The sequence below is a fragment of the Pogoniulus pusillus genome, chromosome 24 (genome assembly GCF_015220805.1).
Source record: "Pogoniulus pusillus isolate bPogPus1 chromosome 24, bPogPus1.pri, whole genome shotgun sequence".
NCBI classification, from domain to species: domain Eukaryota; kingdom Metazoa; phylum Chordata; class Aves; order Piciformes; family Lybiidae; genus Pogoniulus; species Pogoniulus pusillus.
Window position 1 is genome coordinate 2,360,657 of NC_087287.1, and position 14,403 is coordinate 2,375,059.

At 47.3% G+C, this 14,403-nt stretch overlaps 1 protein-coding gene across 8 annotated transcripts in view; it reads left to right on the top strand.

Moving 5' to 3' along the window:
- Positions 1–14,403, top strand: part of NELL1 (neural EGFL like 1) — a 322,104-nt gene that overhangs the window by 230,064 nt on the left and 77,637 nt on the right. For all 8 annotated transcript variants that reach the window (XM_064163058.1, XM_064163057.1, XM_064163059.1 and 5 more), the window contains one exon: positions 12,038–12,133. In XM_064163058.1, coding sequence (XP_064019128.1) covers positions 12,038–12,133 — 96 coding nt within the window. The remainder of the gene's footprint in view (positions 1–12,037; positions 12,134–14,403) is intronic.

Sequence of the window (14,403 nt, forward strand, 5' to 3'; positions counted from 1 at the left end):
GCACTTAGTGCCATGGTCTGGTTGACTGGCTAGGGCTGGGTGCTAGGTTGGGCTGGCTGAGCTTGGAGCTCTCTTCCAACCTGGTTGATTCTATGATTCTTCAGTACTGAAGTCATTCCTGTTGTGTAGTCAGAGGGCTCTGATCCCTTGGACTGACAATCCCCATCCTTCTGGTGTTGGTCAATAGAATGTAATCGTGCTTAGAACAAGCTTTTTGTTTTGGCTGGAGAATCTTGGCAGAATGATTTAAAAGGTGCTGCAAAACGCTGTTAGGGTTTTCAGAGAGGCTGCTGTAGCCCTTACTTGCAGCGTATCCTAAGTGTAACATCGAGACAAGAAAGAAACCTAAATTTTGGTGTGCTTGCTTAAAGATGCACTACTTAAGGTCTCTTAATGTCTTTGGAAGTTATTTGTCATTACACAACCTTCAACCAGATCAAAAAAAATCCCACTACCATTTTATTTCCAGCTTGCTTCTTCTCCCTCCCAGCAATGTCACCTTCAGGTAGCTAAATGCTATCAATAATTCCTTGATTTACTCTTGCATTTTTTTGTGCAGCTATCAAAAGGAAGATTTATTTTCCTTTCCAATTGTCATGCTTGCAATAAGGTAACAGCAACCTTCCAAAGGAAAGCTGCTGAATGCAACACTCCAGAGGCTGTGACTGCAGGCAAGCAGCACACTCGCTTCCAGCCGCCACTGAAAGTGCTTTCTCAAAGCTCTTACACAACTTCGACACCTTGTGTTCCTCACACACAGAATCAGCACAACATTAGGGTTTAGTAATGTTCCAGGCTTCTTTTTTTTGTTTGGTTTTGGACAGCTTATTCATCGTTCTGGTGTTTTTAATGACATGTGGTTTCTTGGAGGATGCTAGGTAGCTTTTCGTTACAGGATGTTAGGGGCTGGAAGGGACCTCTGGAGGTCTTTGAGTCCAGCCCTCCTGCCAGAGCAGGACCACAGAATCTAGCTCAGGTCACACAGAAACACATCCAGACAGGGCTGGAAAGTCTCCAAAGAAGGAGACTCCACAGCCTCTTTGGGAAGCCTGTTCCAGTATTCTGGGACCCTTACAGTCAAGAAGTTCTTCTTCATGTTGAGGTGGAACTTCCTGTGCTGTAGTTTCCATCCATTGCCCCTTTCCTATCCCAGGGCACAAGTGAGCAGAGCCTGCCCCTTCCTTCCTGACCCCCAGCCCTCAGATACTTACAGACATTGATCAGATCCCTTCTCAGCCTTCTTCTCTGCAGACTAAGCAGCCACAGGGCTCTCAGCCTTTCTTTATCAGGAAGTGCTCCACTCCCTTCAGCATCCTTGTAGCCCTCCTTTGGACTTTCTCCAGCCAGATCCCTGTCCCTCTTGAATTGGGTGGCCCAGCACTGGATGCAGTATTCCAAGTGGGGCCTCCCTAGGACAGAGTAGAATGGGAGGACAACCTCCCTTGATCTGCTGGACACACTCTTCTCAATGCGCCACATTAAGCGACACAGAGCAAATCTTTCAAACTGAGGCAGTATGTTACGTACAGGTAAATAAGACTCACTTTTCTCTGTGAAGGTGCCTATCAGTGCTACAGGGCAAGGCAGGAAGAGTGAATTTAAGGCCTGAACACCCCTTAGATGAGGGGAGAATCCAGCTAGTCTTGTGCTGAGCGCATCTGCGAAGCGCATTTGTGTGGAGTTGAAGGCTGGGATCAAAGAACTGCGAAACGTGGCTAGAAAACTATTTCTCTGTGTCTGCATCTTCCTCTACAGTACTGAGGTCAAACAGGCCTGAGATTGTATCTCCTCTTCATTGAATTCAGGCTTTTTTTCCCCCCATGAGTTTGATGGCATTGGAATCAAGGTCTTTCTAAAGTTGTAATAATAGATCAGGCAAGGGAGAATGTTTCTATTGTGCTTCTGGAAGATGCTTCTTTATCCTTAAATTAAGACTGATTAAGTGTAACTGATTTCTAAAGAAACTGTGAGCCACAGCACTGCAGCTAAGTGGAAGCAGGTCAGGAGTTCCACATCCTCCCTTTCTGGCTTTGTGATGATTACAGGTTTTTCAGTGAAGTGTTTTTTCTCTCCTGATTTGTTTTGATAACTCAGGTGAATTTAAAACACCCGACGCTTTAATCTGCCTGTTATGTTTCTGAAGAGAAATTGCTCCATACCCATTTGTAATTAAAAACAACAGAACCCAAACAAACCACCAAATGAAAGAGAATGGGAGCATGATAAGCAGAGGGATGCAATGCAAAGTCAAACCCCAGTGATATGTCATAGGATCATAGAATCAACCAGGTTGGAAGAAACCTCCAAGCTCATCCAGTCCAACCTAGCACCCAGCCCTAGCCAGTCAACCAGACCATGGCACTAAGTGCCCCAGCCAGGCTTGGCTTCAACATCTCCAGGCACGGTGACTCCACCACCTCCCTGGGCAGCCCATTCCAATGCCAATCACTCTCTGTGTGAAGAACTTCCTCCTAACATACAGCCTAGACCTGCCCTGGCACAACTTGAGACTGTGTCCCCTTGTTCTGTTGCTGCTTGCCTGGGAGAAGAGCCCAACCCCACCTGGCTACAACCTTCTTTCAGGTAGTTGTAGACAGCAATGAGGTCACCCCTGAGCCTCCCCTTCTGCAGGCTGCACACCCCCAGCTCCCTCAGCCTCTCCTCACAGGGCTGTGCCCCAGGCCCCTCCCCAGCCTTGCTGCCCTTCTCTGGACACCTTCCATCACCTCAACATCTCTCTTGAATTGAGGATTTTTTTTCCTCTATGACTTTGCTGGTAAATACATTTAAAAACCCCACAGGAATACCTCTATGTCCCCCAGAGGAGACCCTGGGATTACAAGAGAATGACTTTGCCATGCATCCATCAGCGGGCTCTGCAGAACCTGCCACCTCAGAAGTAAATTTAGTTTGGTTTGATAGTGCTAACTGTTGACTTTTTGAGTGAGGAATGTTTGGTTGGGTTTGGGAAGAAGCATTGAGCCCTGGCTTGCTTGTGTGCAGTGTTAGGTTCCTAGGCAGACAGCTGCAGCTGACTTAAAATGGTGTGCTAAAAATATTGAAGAGCTTAGGCTTGAGGAAGCAGGGCAGTAAAATGGCAGTGAGAATATTTAGAGTGGCTTCATCTGGGGATGGCAGAGATGCTTTTGAAAGTGTAATGTATCACAGGACAAATTTGATTATATTACTTTTGTCTCTCAGTGCTTCTATTGATCTTTTTCATGCACGTTTCAGCAAACTGTCACTTATCTGTCCTCAGAGCTATAAAGCAGGCTTGACATCAGCAAGTGTTTCATCTGTGCCTTTTGAGCAGGCAAGTGGAATGGCCAGTTTCTGTCCATGCAGTGTGCTTTCCAAGTGAAGTTAATGAAATGCAGCTTGTTTGTGCAGGAGGTAGCATTGTTGGGGCTGTTTTTTTCAGGAGAAAATGTATTGATGGAGGTGCAGAGGTTGCGTATTTGAGAGTAAGTTCCATCATTGGGCTAATACAAAGTTTGCAGATGACACCAAGCTAGGAGCAGGTGTGGAGCTGTTGGAAGGTAGCAGAGCCCTGCAGAGGGACCTGGACAGGATGGATAGGTGGGCAGAGGCCAATGGGATGAGATTTGACAAGGCCAAGTACAGGGTTCTGCACTTTGGCCACAACAACCCCAAGCTGCACTACAGGCTGGGGACAGAGTGGCTGAGAGCAGCCAGGAAGAAAGGGACCTGGGGGTACTGATAGATAGTAGGCTGAAGATGAGCCAGCAGTGTGCCCAGGTGGCCAAGAGAGCCAATGGCATCCTGGCCTTGAATATCTCCAGGGAGGGGGCCTCAGCTACCTCCTTGTGCAACCTGTTGCAGTGTTACAGCATCCTCATGGTGCAGAACTTGTTCCTAACATCCAGTCTCAATCTGCACTCATTTCAAACCGTTGTCCCTTGTCCTATCACTGCAGGCCTTTGCAAACAGTCCCTCTGCAGCCTTCTTGTAGCCCGTTCAGGTACAGAAGGCCTCTGTCTGGAGCCTTCTCTTGTCCAGGCTAAACATCCCCAGCTCCTTTAGCCTGTCCTTGTAGCAGAGCTGCTCCAGCCCCCTGATCATTTTCGTGGATCTCCTCAGGGGAGCATCACATCCATGTCCTTGCTGTGTTGGGGACACTGGAGCTGGACACATTAGCACAGGTGAGGTTTCACCAGAGCAGAACAGAGGAGCAGAATTTGCTCTCTCCACCTCTGGCCACACTGCTTTTGATGCAGCCCAGGCTGCCATTTGCCTTCTGGGCTGCAAGTGCACACTGTTGGCTCATGTCCAGCATGAGCTCAACCTTTCAAATTTCCCCTGATTTTGCAAGTGCTGTGTAAGAGAGGACTGGGTACTTAAAAAGATCCTCTGCCACATCAGCTAAAATTGGCTAGCAATGAATTGCAGTACAGGCTCCTCACTTGGCTAAGTGCATAGCATGCAAATATATGCACACATACAAACTCACATACAGTGTCTGTGGCTGTGTCTGATCTCTCTAACATCATGATTACTGATGTATTAATTATTCTTTATCATCCTTCCAGGTACTTTTCTGTCTGGCTCTTTTCCCTTCTTCACTCTCCCTCTGCATTGCCTCCTGAGTCTGAAGTAATTTCCTTTGCACTTTTCTGAGTGCTTTGGAAAAAACAGCTCATCTCCAAACCTTAATTCTGAGCTCACTGATCTTTGCTCAGACTGATCTCTAAGCAGTAGTTTTGTTCTACCAGGGTTTGGAACTGTCACTGCACTGCACAGCCAGTATGCTAATTACATTTATAAAGCACCTCTTATATGCAAACCCTCTAGAGATATACATTTGGAACAGTACTTTACAATCACAGTGTCACAGTATCACCAAGGTTGGGAGAGACCTCACAGATCATCAAGTCCAACCTGTTACCACAGAGCTCAAGGCTAGACCATGGCACCAAGTGCCACATCCAATCCTGCCTTGAACAGCTCCAGGGACGGCGACTCCACCACCTCCCCGGGCAGCCCATTCCAGTGTCCAATGACTCTCTCAGTGAAGAACTTTCTCCTCACCTCCAGCCTAAATTTCCCCTGGCATAGCTTGAGGCTGTGTCCTCTTGTTCTGGTGCTGGCCACCTGAGAGAAGAGAGCAACCTCCCCCTGGCTACAACCTCCCTTAAGGTAGTTGTAGATGGCAATCACTTGTTAGGCAACCTGAGATTTTATAGGCTCTTCCTGGACTCAACTAACCCTCATACACACCATACATAAAACCTGAACTATAAATTAGGTTGGAAGCCACTCACAAAGGTGATCACTTGCCCAGCTAAGGATTTGTCTTCCAGTCTCAGATGTGTTTGCCTCCTGCCTGCCAGACTGACCTGCGTTCCCCTCTCCTACTCTGACAAGTGGGATGAAAACTTTCCAGGATGATTCTTTTGCCCAAAGTTCACTCCTGACAGATTTGTCCTTCTCTGACTCCAGCCAGCTGTAGCAGGGCTCGGGTGGCATTTGGCAGACTTCATATCAAATAAGCTGCACCCCCTATCCGAGGGATGTAGCTCACTGAACCACAAAGAGCTGTGCACTCTTATAGATGATAGCGTCACACTCGAGGACGGAGAGAAAGAGCAAAACCTCCGCTGCCCCCTTATTTTATTTGTGTGCTTTCTCCTTCCTTTCTCAGCTCTCCTCTAAACCTATCTCAGCAACTGGTTGCCATCTGATTATTGGGGTAGCTGGCTCACACAGTTGGATTGTTATCAGTTGTGACCTTGTGCGTACTTGGCTGAGTAAATTCAATCAGCTAATGAAACCGTGCTCTTTCCATCAATTGATTAGCAAATTGCTCATGTGGTTCAGCTAGCCCAGCTCTCCCAAAGCTGGAGGGTTTTGTTTACCCAGGCACTCTGTGCCTCGATTGCTTCCAGTTTAAGCTTCCCAGAGACTCAAAATATAGCTAACAGAACCAATACAGTAATAGGATACCTTCCCCCCACCCCCTCTCTTTTCACACAGAATCAACCACGTTGGAAGAGACCTCCAAGCTCTTCCAGTCCAACCTATTCCCCAGCCCTATCCAGTCAACCAGACCATGGCACTAAGTGCCTCATCCAGGCTTTTCTTGAACACCTCCAGGGATGGTGACTCCACCACCCCCCTGGGCAGCCCATTCCAATGCCAATCACTCTCTCTGTGAAGAACTTCCTCCTAACATCCAGCAGGGGAGAAAGGAAAAGGGACATTTTCTTTTGGAAAGAAAGGAATTTGATGTAGAGAGGAAAGGGGTAAAACACTCAAAGAAGGCTCTTGCTTCCATTTGGGAGTTAAAAGAAAACACTTGAACAATAAATACCTTTTATTTAAGGTAGGGGAGTTACAAAGAGGTATAGAGAAGGGAAACAAGATACAGAAAGATACAACCAGACTGATGGCAGTGGATGGAGATAGATTCAGGAAGGGGTTGTCCACTGTGGGATGAATACGTGGTAAAGCAGGAGCAGCAGGAACAAGGGTGGAGCTACCAGGCATTTCATTGTTGTCTTACAACTACCTGAAGGGAGGTTGTAGCCAGGTGGGGTTGGGCTCTTCTCCCAGGCAAGCAGCAACAGAACAAGGGGACAGAGTCTCAAGTTGTGCCAGGGCAGGTCTAGGCTGGATGTTAGGAGGAAGTTGTTGTCAGAGAGAGTGATTGGCATTGGAATGGGCTGCCCAAGGAGGTGGTGGAGTCACCATCCCTGGAGGTGTTGAAGCAAAGCCTGTCTGGGGCACTTAGTGCCATGGTCTGGTTGACTGGCTAGGTCTGGGTGCTAGGTTGGGCTGGCTGAGCTTGGAGCTCTCTTCTAACCTGTTTGATTCTATGATTCAAAAGTATGAGAGAAGCTAATGTGACTTAGTCTCTTAGGCTGCCACGTGTAGCAGTCCCCTGCTCGCTTAGAAGGTGAACAGAAGTGTTGTCAAGAGAGAATGATGCTTGCTGAGGTAGTGGCCAGGAGAAGCTGTGGTTTATGTTTTGGGTCGGGAGCCTACCTGAAGAGGTGCATATCAGGAAGGTCTTTATATGATAAAGGCTTTTATTTTGGAGGAAGAAATCTGTTAGCATTAGAGATCTGTTGACTTTGGCAGAGGCTTCCTGAAGTCAATTGATTCAGTTTCTTTTACATATGGAGTAAGACTCCTAACGGTGGAGGTTAACCCTCGAAGACTTCACCCTAATGGCATCTTCACTTAATTTTCCTGCTAAAACTTTTATTGCAAATTCAGTAACCATTCTCCTTTTTAACAGGGCTGCTAGCCTGCAAATCATTCCAGAGACTCTATTTATGGGAATACATTAGCAAAATATGATCCAGCCATGATTTATCTTTCCTGGGTAGCTTTCTCTGAGGAGGGAGTCTGCAGTCAAGGTTTACAACTGCTTAGTCTCATGGGACTGGTAGGTCCTTATGTGCCCACTCCTCCTCAAATAGAGGTTTAAGTTTGAAGGGTCTAAACCACAGTGGAAGGCTAGACCCTGCAGCCCATAAGGTGTGTAACAAAGCATAAGCAGCAAAGCAGGCACTTTCCTGAGTGTGTGGGCACTCAAGTGGATTTGCTATTCAGTCCCCAAGCTGCTCCCTGTTGGGTGCTCTTATCCAGAAGGCACAGGTACAGAAGTGATGTAAAGATTTTCCTTAATTAATGTCTTCTGCTAAGGGTGTGAAGGCAAAGTCTCATTGTTGGGAATGAATGGATTTTGATAAAATGTCCTAAAAAGCTTCAGCCAGAGGCAGAACTATTAGATAAAATAGCTCAAATAAGGGAAATTTAGTGAAATTGCTACCATTTGAAACTGAGTTCCTATTATTAGATGTATTGGGCAGTCTTAAAATTCAGAGTAGTGCTACTAGTATTGCATCTAATACAGAGAGCTCCTTTTCTAGCTGCTAAGGACAGCAGTAGCCTTTAGACAGGTTTGATTTTGTAGCTGTATTCAGAGACTTGTGGGTTTGATGTTCCTGCTTCCCTCAAGGCTACAGTGCAGGATCTGGAGGGTTTGTTGAAGGACCATCAAGAGAAGAGCAGGAGATTTCTGGCACTCTTCCTTGGGATTTTCTTGTCTCTCATGAAAATGTAGGAATGAGCCACCTCCCTCAAATCCACCAAACCCTGAGCCACAAAGGCAAGTGCAGTTGGGCTGCACTGCAGAGGACTTTTCAGCTTCTGTAAAACCTGAAAAGGAGAGCTGAATTCTTTCCTTCTGGCCATTGGAATGGGCTGCTCAGGGGGGTGGTGGAGTCACCATCCTTGGAGGTGTTCAAGAGAAGCCTGGATGGGGCACTTAGTGCTGTGGTCTGGTTGATTGGATAGAGCTGAGTGAGACTAGATGGTCTTGGAGGTCTCTTCCAGCCTGGTTGAGTTTATGATTCCATCGCCCAGCTTCATCCTCACCTTTCTCCTCCTACATCCTCATAACAAGCTAGTGCCTGGCTGACTCCTCATGCACTGGGCAGTACAGAATCCCTTCTCACAGGAGCCTCCTCAGGGTGTCCCTGCACTGATGTTGTTGGGGTTTTTAAGTTGCTAAGATGTGATGCATGAAGGACAAAGGAATTTCCAAGTGCTCTGTAAGGAATCATAGAATCATAGAATTAACCAGGTTGGAAGAGACCTCCAAGCTCAGCCAGTCCAACCTAGCACCCAGCCCTGGCCAGTCAACCAGACCATGGCACTAAGTGCCCCAGCCAGGCTTGGCTTCAACACCTCCAGGGATGGTGACTCCACCACCTCCCTGGGCAGCCCATTCCAATGCCAATCACTCTCTCAAGTGCTAGCAGATTAGGATACACATGCAGGAGGTGTGTTTTGCTATGGATCTGAGGAAGGAATTGAAAGACAGAGTTCTGAGCCATGGCAGGCACCCTAGTCTTTCACTCCCAGATGTGAATGTCATGCTTGGCTGTGCCTGTAGATGTCAAGACCTGGCTGCTGTGCTGACATAACACAGTTTTTGCACTAATGGGAAAATCTTTTACATGACCAGCCCTGTCTCATAAACCTTAATCTTAAAACAGAAGAAAACACCACCTTACTGTGCAGCCTTGGGAGTAGGATTTATTGCTTGAAGCAGATATTTCACAGTAGTAAGCTGATAGCACTGGCTTGGGTGCCAAAGAAAGGGAGAGCCTTAACTGAAGCTGTCTTGTCTGCCTGTTTCTGTCAGCCCTACCAACTTCCAGTCCACGTGCTGTAGAAAACAAACCCAAGTAGTTCTTTTCCAATGCAAAATGGCACATATTGTGGATAAACTATTTGCTATTTAGCCAATCTTTTCCTTTTTATGCCCTGTGTAGTCTCCCACAAGTTCTAGCTCTTCTCATGTCATGCAGCAGTGTGTTACTACATCACAAATGTCACTGCCTACTCTCAATTTCAAACCAGAGAAAATACAGCTGAAGGGTGTAACTTGCACCTTCATGGCATGGCTGAGAGTAGAAATAAGCAAAGGCTCTTTTGGGAGCTCCAGAAGGCACCTTTTGGCTCTCATCATGGTTTCCATGTGTTTGGCAGCTTTGTCTCATGCTGGTACTTTCAGCTTGTTGCACAGGTAGCCTCTGCTACAGATCTTTATGCAGAGTATTGCAAGATACTACTCCTAAGTAGCAACAGCAGAGACTAGGAGAAACTGGCTGCTTTCAAACCAGACAGAGAATGGTAGATCAGTCAGGGTTGGAAGGAAGCTCAAAGGATCATCCAGTTCCAACCCCCCTGCCATGGGCAGGGACACCTCACACTAGATTGGGCTGTCTGGGGCCTCATCTAGCTTGGCTCTAGGGATGAGGCTTCCACCACCTCCCTGGGCAACCCATTCCAGGCTCTCACCACCCTCATGGTGAAGAACTTCTTCCTAACATCCAGTCTGAATCTCCCCATTTCCAGCTTTGTTCCATTCCCCCCCAGTCCTATCACTACCTGACAGCCTAAAAAGCCCCTCCCCAGCTTTCTTGTAAGCCCCCTAAAGATACTGAAAGGTCACAATGATTTATTTTGGAAGGCTCCTGCATGAAGTGTGTGCATAGATGAGCAGGGAGTAGTCCTGGATGTTCTTTCTCCACACCACTGCCTTGCACTAGGTGCAGGAGCATTTATGACCTGCTGTCATCTTCCCTAAACCACTTCAGCATGGTCCCCCTCCATAAAACAATGCTGTGTGCTACAGATGATGTCTTTAGAGCGAGGCAGAGCCATCTATCAGTTCAGTCCAAGATATGATGTCCTTTTTTGCCTCTAAGTGGTTAACAATTGCAAAAGGTTCTTTTTAATGCCTAGCACTTTATTCACTTTATTTTCCCTTTTAGTGCACCAGGAAAATAAATCTCAAGCATTTCTTCTGTTATCTGGCACTTTAAGCCTTTTCACAGCATTTGTAACATCTCTTTGCCAGCACTCCCATCTGTGATTTTAGCTCGCAGGAAACACTTTGCAGTTCTGTTATTAGTTTAGATGCAGAGAGCTGCTGCTGAAATATTAATTGTAACTTCCCTCACAAGTGCAGTCAAAGCCACTGAGTAACTTGTACAGCTCAACAGATGTCTATGAGAGGGTGGGGAGTGTGTAGTGGGTAGGGCCTGCTGGTACCCTTAGCAAAGCTCTGAGTTAACAGGACTGAGTAGACCATGGCCTGATGCTTGCAGTTTTCCTTTCCTCTTCTCACCTCACTTCCACTGCCTTTGTGCACATAAGAGAAAGGAAGGAAGAAGACTAACACTCAACTGCAAGCACACCCCTTGCACAGATAGCAGGCATCCTGCTGAACCTGCTAGTAGCAAGAGGAAGATGACAAAGTGCTTGCAGGAAAGGCTGTGAGATATATCAGTAGTTTCAGATCCCAGTTGCTGCACAAATGCACTTCTCAAGGACTTGTGTGCTGCTCTGTCAGTAAGGGGTGTTGGCTTCCTCTGGAGTCCCTGTTACTGGAGAGAGATGGACATGCTGGGGAGTGTCCAGAGGAGGCTCACGAGGGTGATCAGAGGACTGGACACCTCTCCTATGGAGACAGTCTGAGACTTGGGGTTGTTCAGTCTGGAGAGGAGAAGGCTCTGAGGAGACCTTATTGTGGCCTTCCAGTATCTGAAGGGGGCTACAAGAAAGCTGGGGAGGGACTTTTTAGGAGGTCACATAGCAATGGATGTTAGGAAGAAGCTCTTCACCATAAGGGTGGTGAGACACTGTTGCCCAGGAAGGTGGTGAAGACCCCATCCCTGGAGGTTTGTAAGGCCAGGCTGGATGAGGCTCTGGACAGCCTGATCTAGTGTGATGTGTCCCTGCTCATGGCAGGGGTATTGGAACTGGATGATCCTTTCTACAACTACCTGAAGGGAGGCTGTAGCCAGGTGGGGTTGATCTTTTCTCCCAGGCAACCAGTGACAGAAGGAGACAATCTCAAGTTGTGCCAGGGCAGGTCTAGGCTGGATGTTAGGAGGAAGTTGTTGTCAGAGAGAGTGATTGGCATTGGAATGGGCTGCCCAGGGAGGTGGTGGAGTGGCTGTGCCTGGAGATGTGCAAGCAAAGCCTGGCTGGGGCACTTGGTGCCATGGTCTGGTTGATTGGGCAGGGCTGGGTGCTAGGTTGGCCTGGCTGAGCTTGGAGCTCTCTTCCAGCCTGGCAGATCCTATGATTCTTTGGTTTTTGAGGTGCCTTCCAACCCTGACAGTCCTGTGATGAATCTGTGCTGCCTGTTTTCTGTGGATCACCAGAGCATTGTGATTGAAATACTCCTGTGGAGTAGAATTGGGAGATCATCCCCATTAAAACTGTACATTGTACTTTCCCCTCTCTTCCACCAGATGGTTATTAATCTTTTATTGGTGAGGTGATTTGCCTGTGGTGTAGTCCCAGATTTTTCCTTGTGTCATTTAAGTGAGTTACAGCTCTTTTTGTTTGCAGGGGGACCGACTTTTAAGATGTTGAATTCTGTTAACAACTCAGAATTTAGATGCTCTCTAGTACCTTGCAAATGTATAACAAATGAAAAGAAAGGGGGGAAGAAAAAAGTTATCCACACATTTCTCTTCTTTTTCAGCATTCTGTGAAGAAGGATGCAGATATGGTGGAACTTGTGTGGCCCCTAACAAATGTGTCTGCCCTTCTGGATTCACAGGAAGTCATTGTGAGAAAGGTAAAGCTTTGCTGAAGCACATCTTCTGTGGTAATGGGAAATAGGCCATGCTGAAGTAAGACATCATTACTGTGCATTCACTCATTCTGTTTGTTATGGTCTCTCCCTTGAAGATATGACTGCTCCATAGCTGCTTTTTGCTAACTGAAAGTTTTAGGCAGGGATGCATCTGCTTCCAGTGACACTTTTAGTCAGTCAGAAGGGAGGGCAAATCAAAACTATTTTACTCCACCAATTTCCTGTGGTGGAATCTCCAGGTTACCTTCTGCTTTTTTCCTGAGTCTGTTGTGCAAATTGTCGTAGAATCAGGCAGGTTGGAAGAGACCTCCAAGATCATCCAGCCCAACCTAGCACCCAGCCCTGGCCAATCAACCAGACCATGGCACCAAGTGCCCCAGCCAGGCTTGGCTTCAACATCTCCAGGCACAGCCACTCCACCACCTCCCTGGGCAGCCCATTCCAATGCCAATCACTCTCTCTGCCAACAACTTCCTCCTAACATCCAGCCTAGACCTGCCCTGGCACAACTTGAGACTGTGTCCCCTTGTTCTGTTGCTGCTTGCCTGGCAGCAGAGCCCAACCCCACCTGGCTACAGCCTCCCTGCAGGTAGCTGCAGACAGCAATGAGCTCTGCACTGAGCCTCCTCTGCTGCAGGCTGCACCCCCCCAGCTCCCTCAGCCTCTCCTCACAGGGCTCTGCTCCAGGCCCCTCACAGCCTTGCTGCCCTTCTCTGGACACCTTCCAGCACCTCAACATCTCTTCAATTCAGAAGCCCAGAACTGGTCACAGCACTCAAGGTGTGGCCTGAGCAGGGCTGAGCACAGGGGCAGAATAACCTCCCTTGTCCTGCTGGTCACACTGCTCCTGATCCTGGCCAGGATGCCATTGGCTGTCTTAGCCACTTGGGCACACTGCTGGCTCATCTTTACCCTACTATCTACCAGCACCCCCAGGTAGACTGGAATTTGGATCCTTGTTTTTCATTTGAAGTTATTGAATTCTTAAGATTTGGTTTCAGTCCCTCAGGCCATCAGTTTTCACAGAATCACCTGTTCAAATCTATCTCACTGCTGATGATTTCATTCTGCCTTTGCACAGGCTTCTTCTGTTTCAAGCTGTGCTTCTGCCAGCCCCATAGCCTCAGCCCTCTGCTTGTTTCATGAAGATCTGGCTCCTTCTCTGCCTTAAATGAGAACGATGGGCTCCATGTGGGGCTCTGATTAGGCTCTTTGGACAGCAGATGCAGCATTTTATTTTGATTGATGTTTCCTGAGTTTGCATTTCATTTAACTAACGACAGAGGGTTTGGGTGTTACTTGTTTGTTAGACATTTTGCCCTTCACTGGTGGAAATACAGTGGATTGTTCCTGCAGGTTGCACGATGCTGCTATGGGTAAGGTGATAACTGATGAGGATTTTAAGGAAATCCCCCAACCCCCAGAAATAGCTGTTAAAGGCTGAGTTGGATCACTGGAACCACTTGTTCCAGGAGATTGTTGCTTTGTCTGGAGCAGGGTCTGTTTATTACGTGGCTGTTCTAGTGTAAAGCTAAGTAGCTTTAAGCCCAGCTGTCAGCAAATCTTCTTTGAGCAGCTTCTGAAGACTGTTGGAGCTTTTTGTGGGTGTGCTCAAATCACTGTGTACCAAAATGCCACAGTTAATAGTTGTCAGCATTGTTTCTAAGTATTCAGGAATGAGCTGGGATGTTAATATTTTCAGATCATCCTGAGTAAATTTGAGTCCTGCATCTTTTTTTTTTCCTTTCCTGTAGCCTTTGGGTTATTTAAGTAGAAAAAAGCTCCCAAGCCTCCTGACATTTAGCAGCAAGCATCAGGAAGTACTGCAAGAAGTTCTTGCCTCAGAGCCCCATCTACCAGAGCTCCTCAGCCTCTAATCCTTCCTGCTAGTTAATCCTATCCCATGTAGAATCTGCTAATTCCTTTGGAAAAGATCTGTAATTTAGAGGGGAAAAATCCACTCAGAGGGGTGCAGGATGCCAGCAATGTACTCTGTGTGTGTGTGCTGCAAACCCAGCAGCTGCCTTGCCCAAAGGTGCCCTGCCTACCCAGGGTCCAGTGGCTTTAGGCCACCTCTCAGCTCCACTGCAAATGATTCTTTCACCCCAGGATCTTAAAGCTGCCTTTTTCCCCCCTTCCTTTTTTCCCTTGTAACTGCAAGGGGACTTTCATAACTGGAACACCAAGTCTATAAAGCCTTGAAGTGAAGGTTTAAAATTGATAAATGGGCCACACAACTGTTGTTGGCTCCT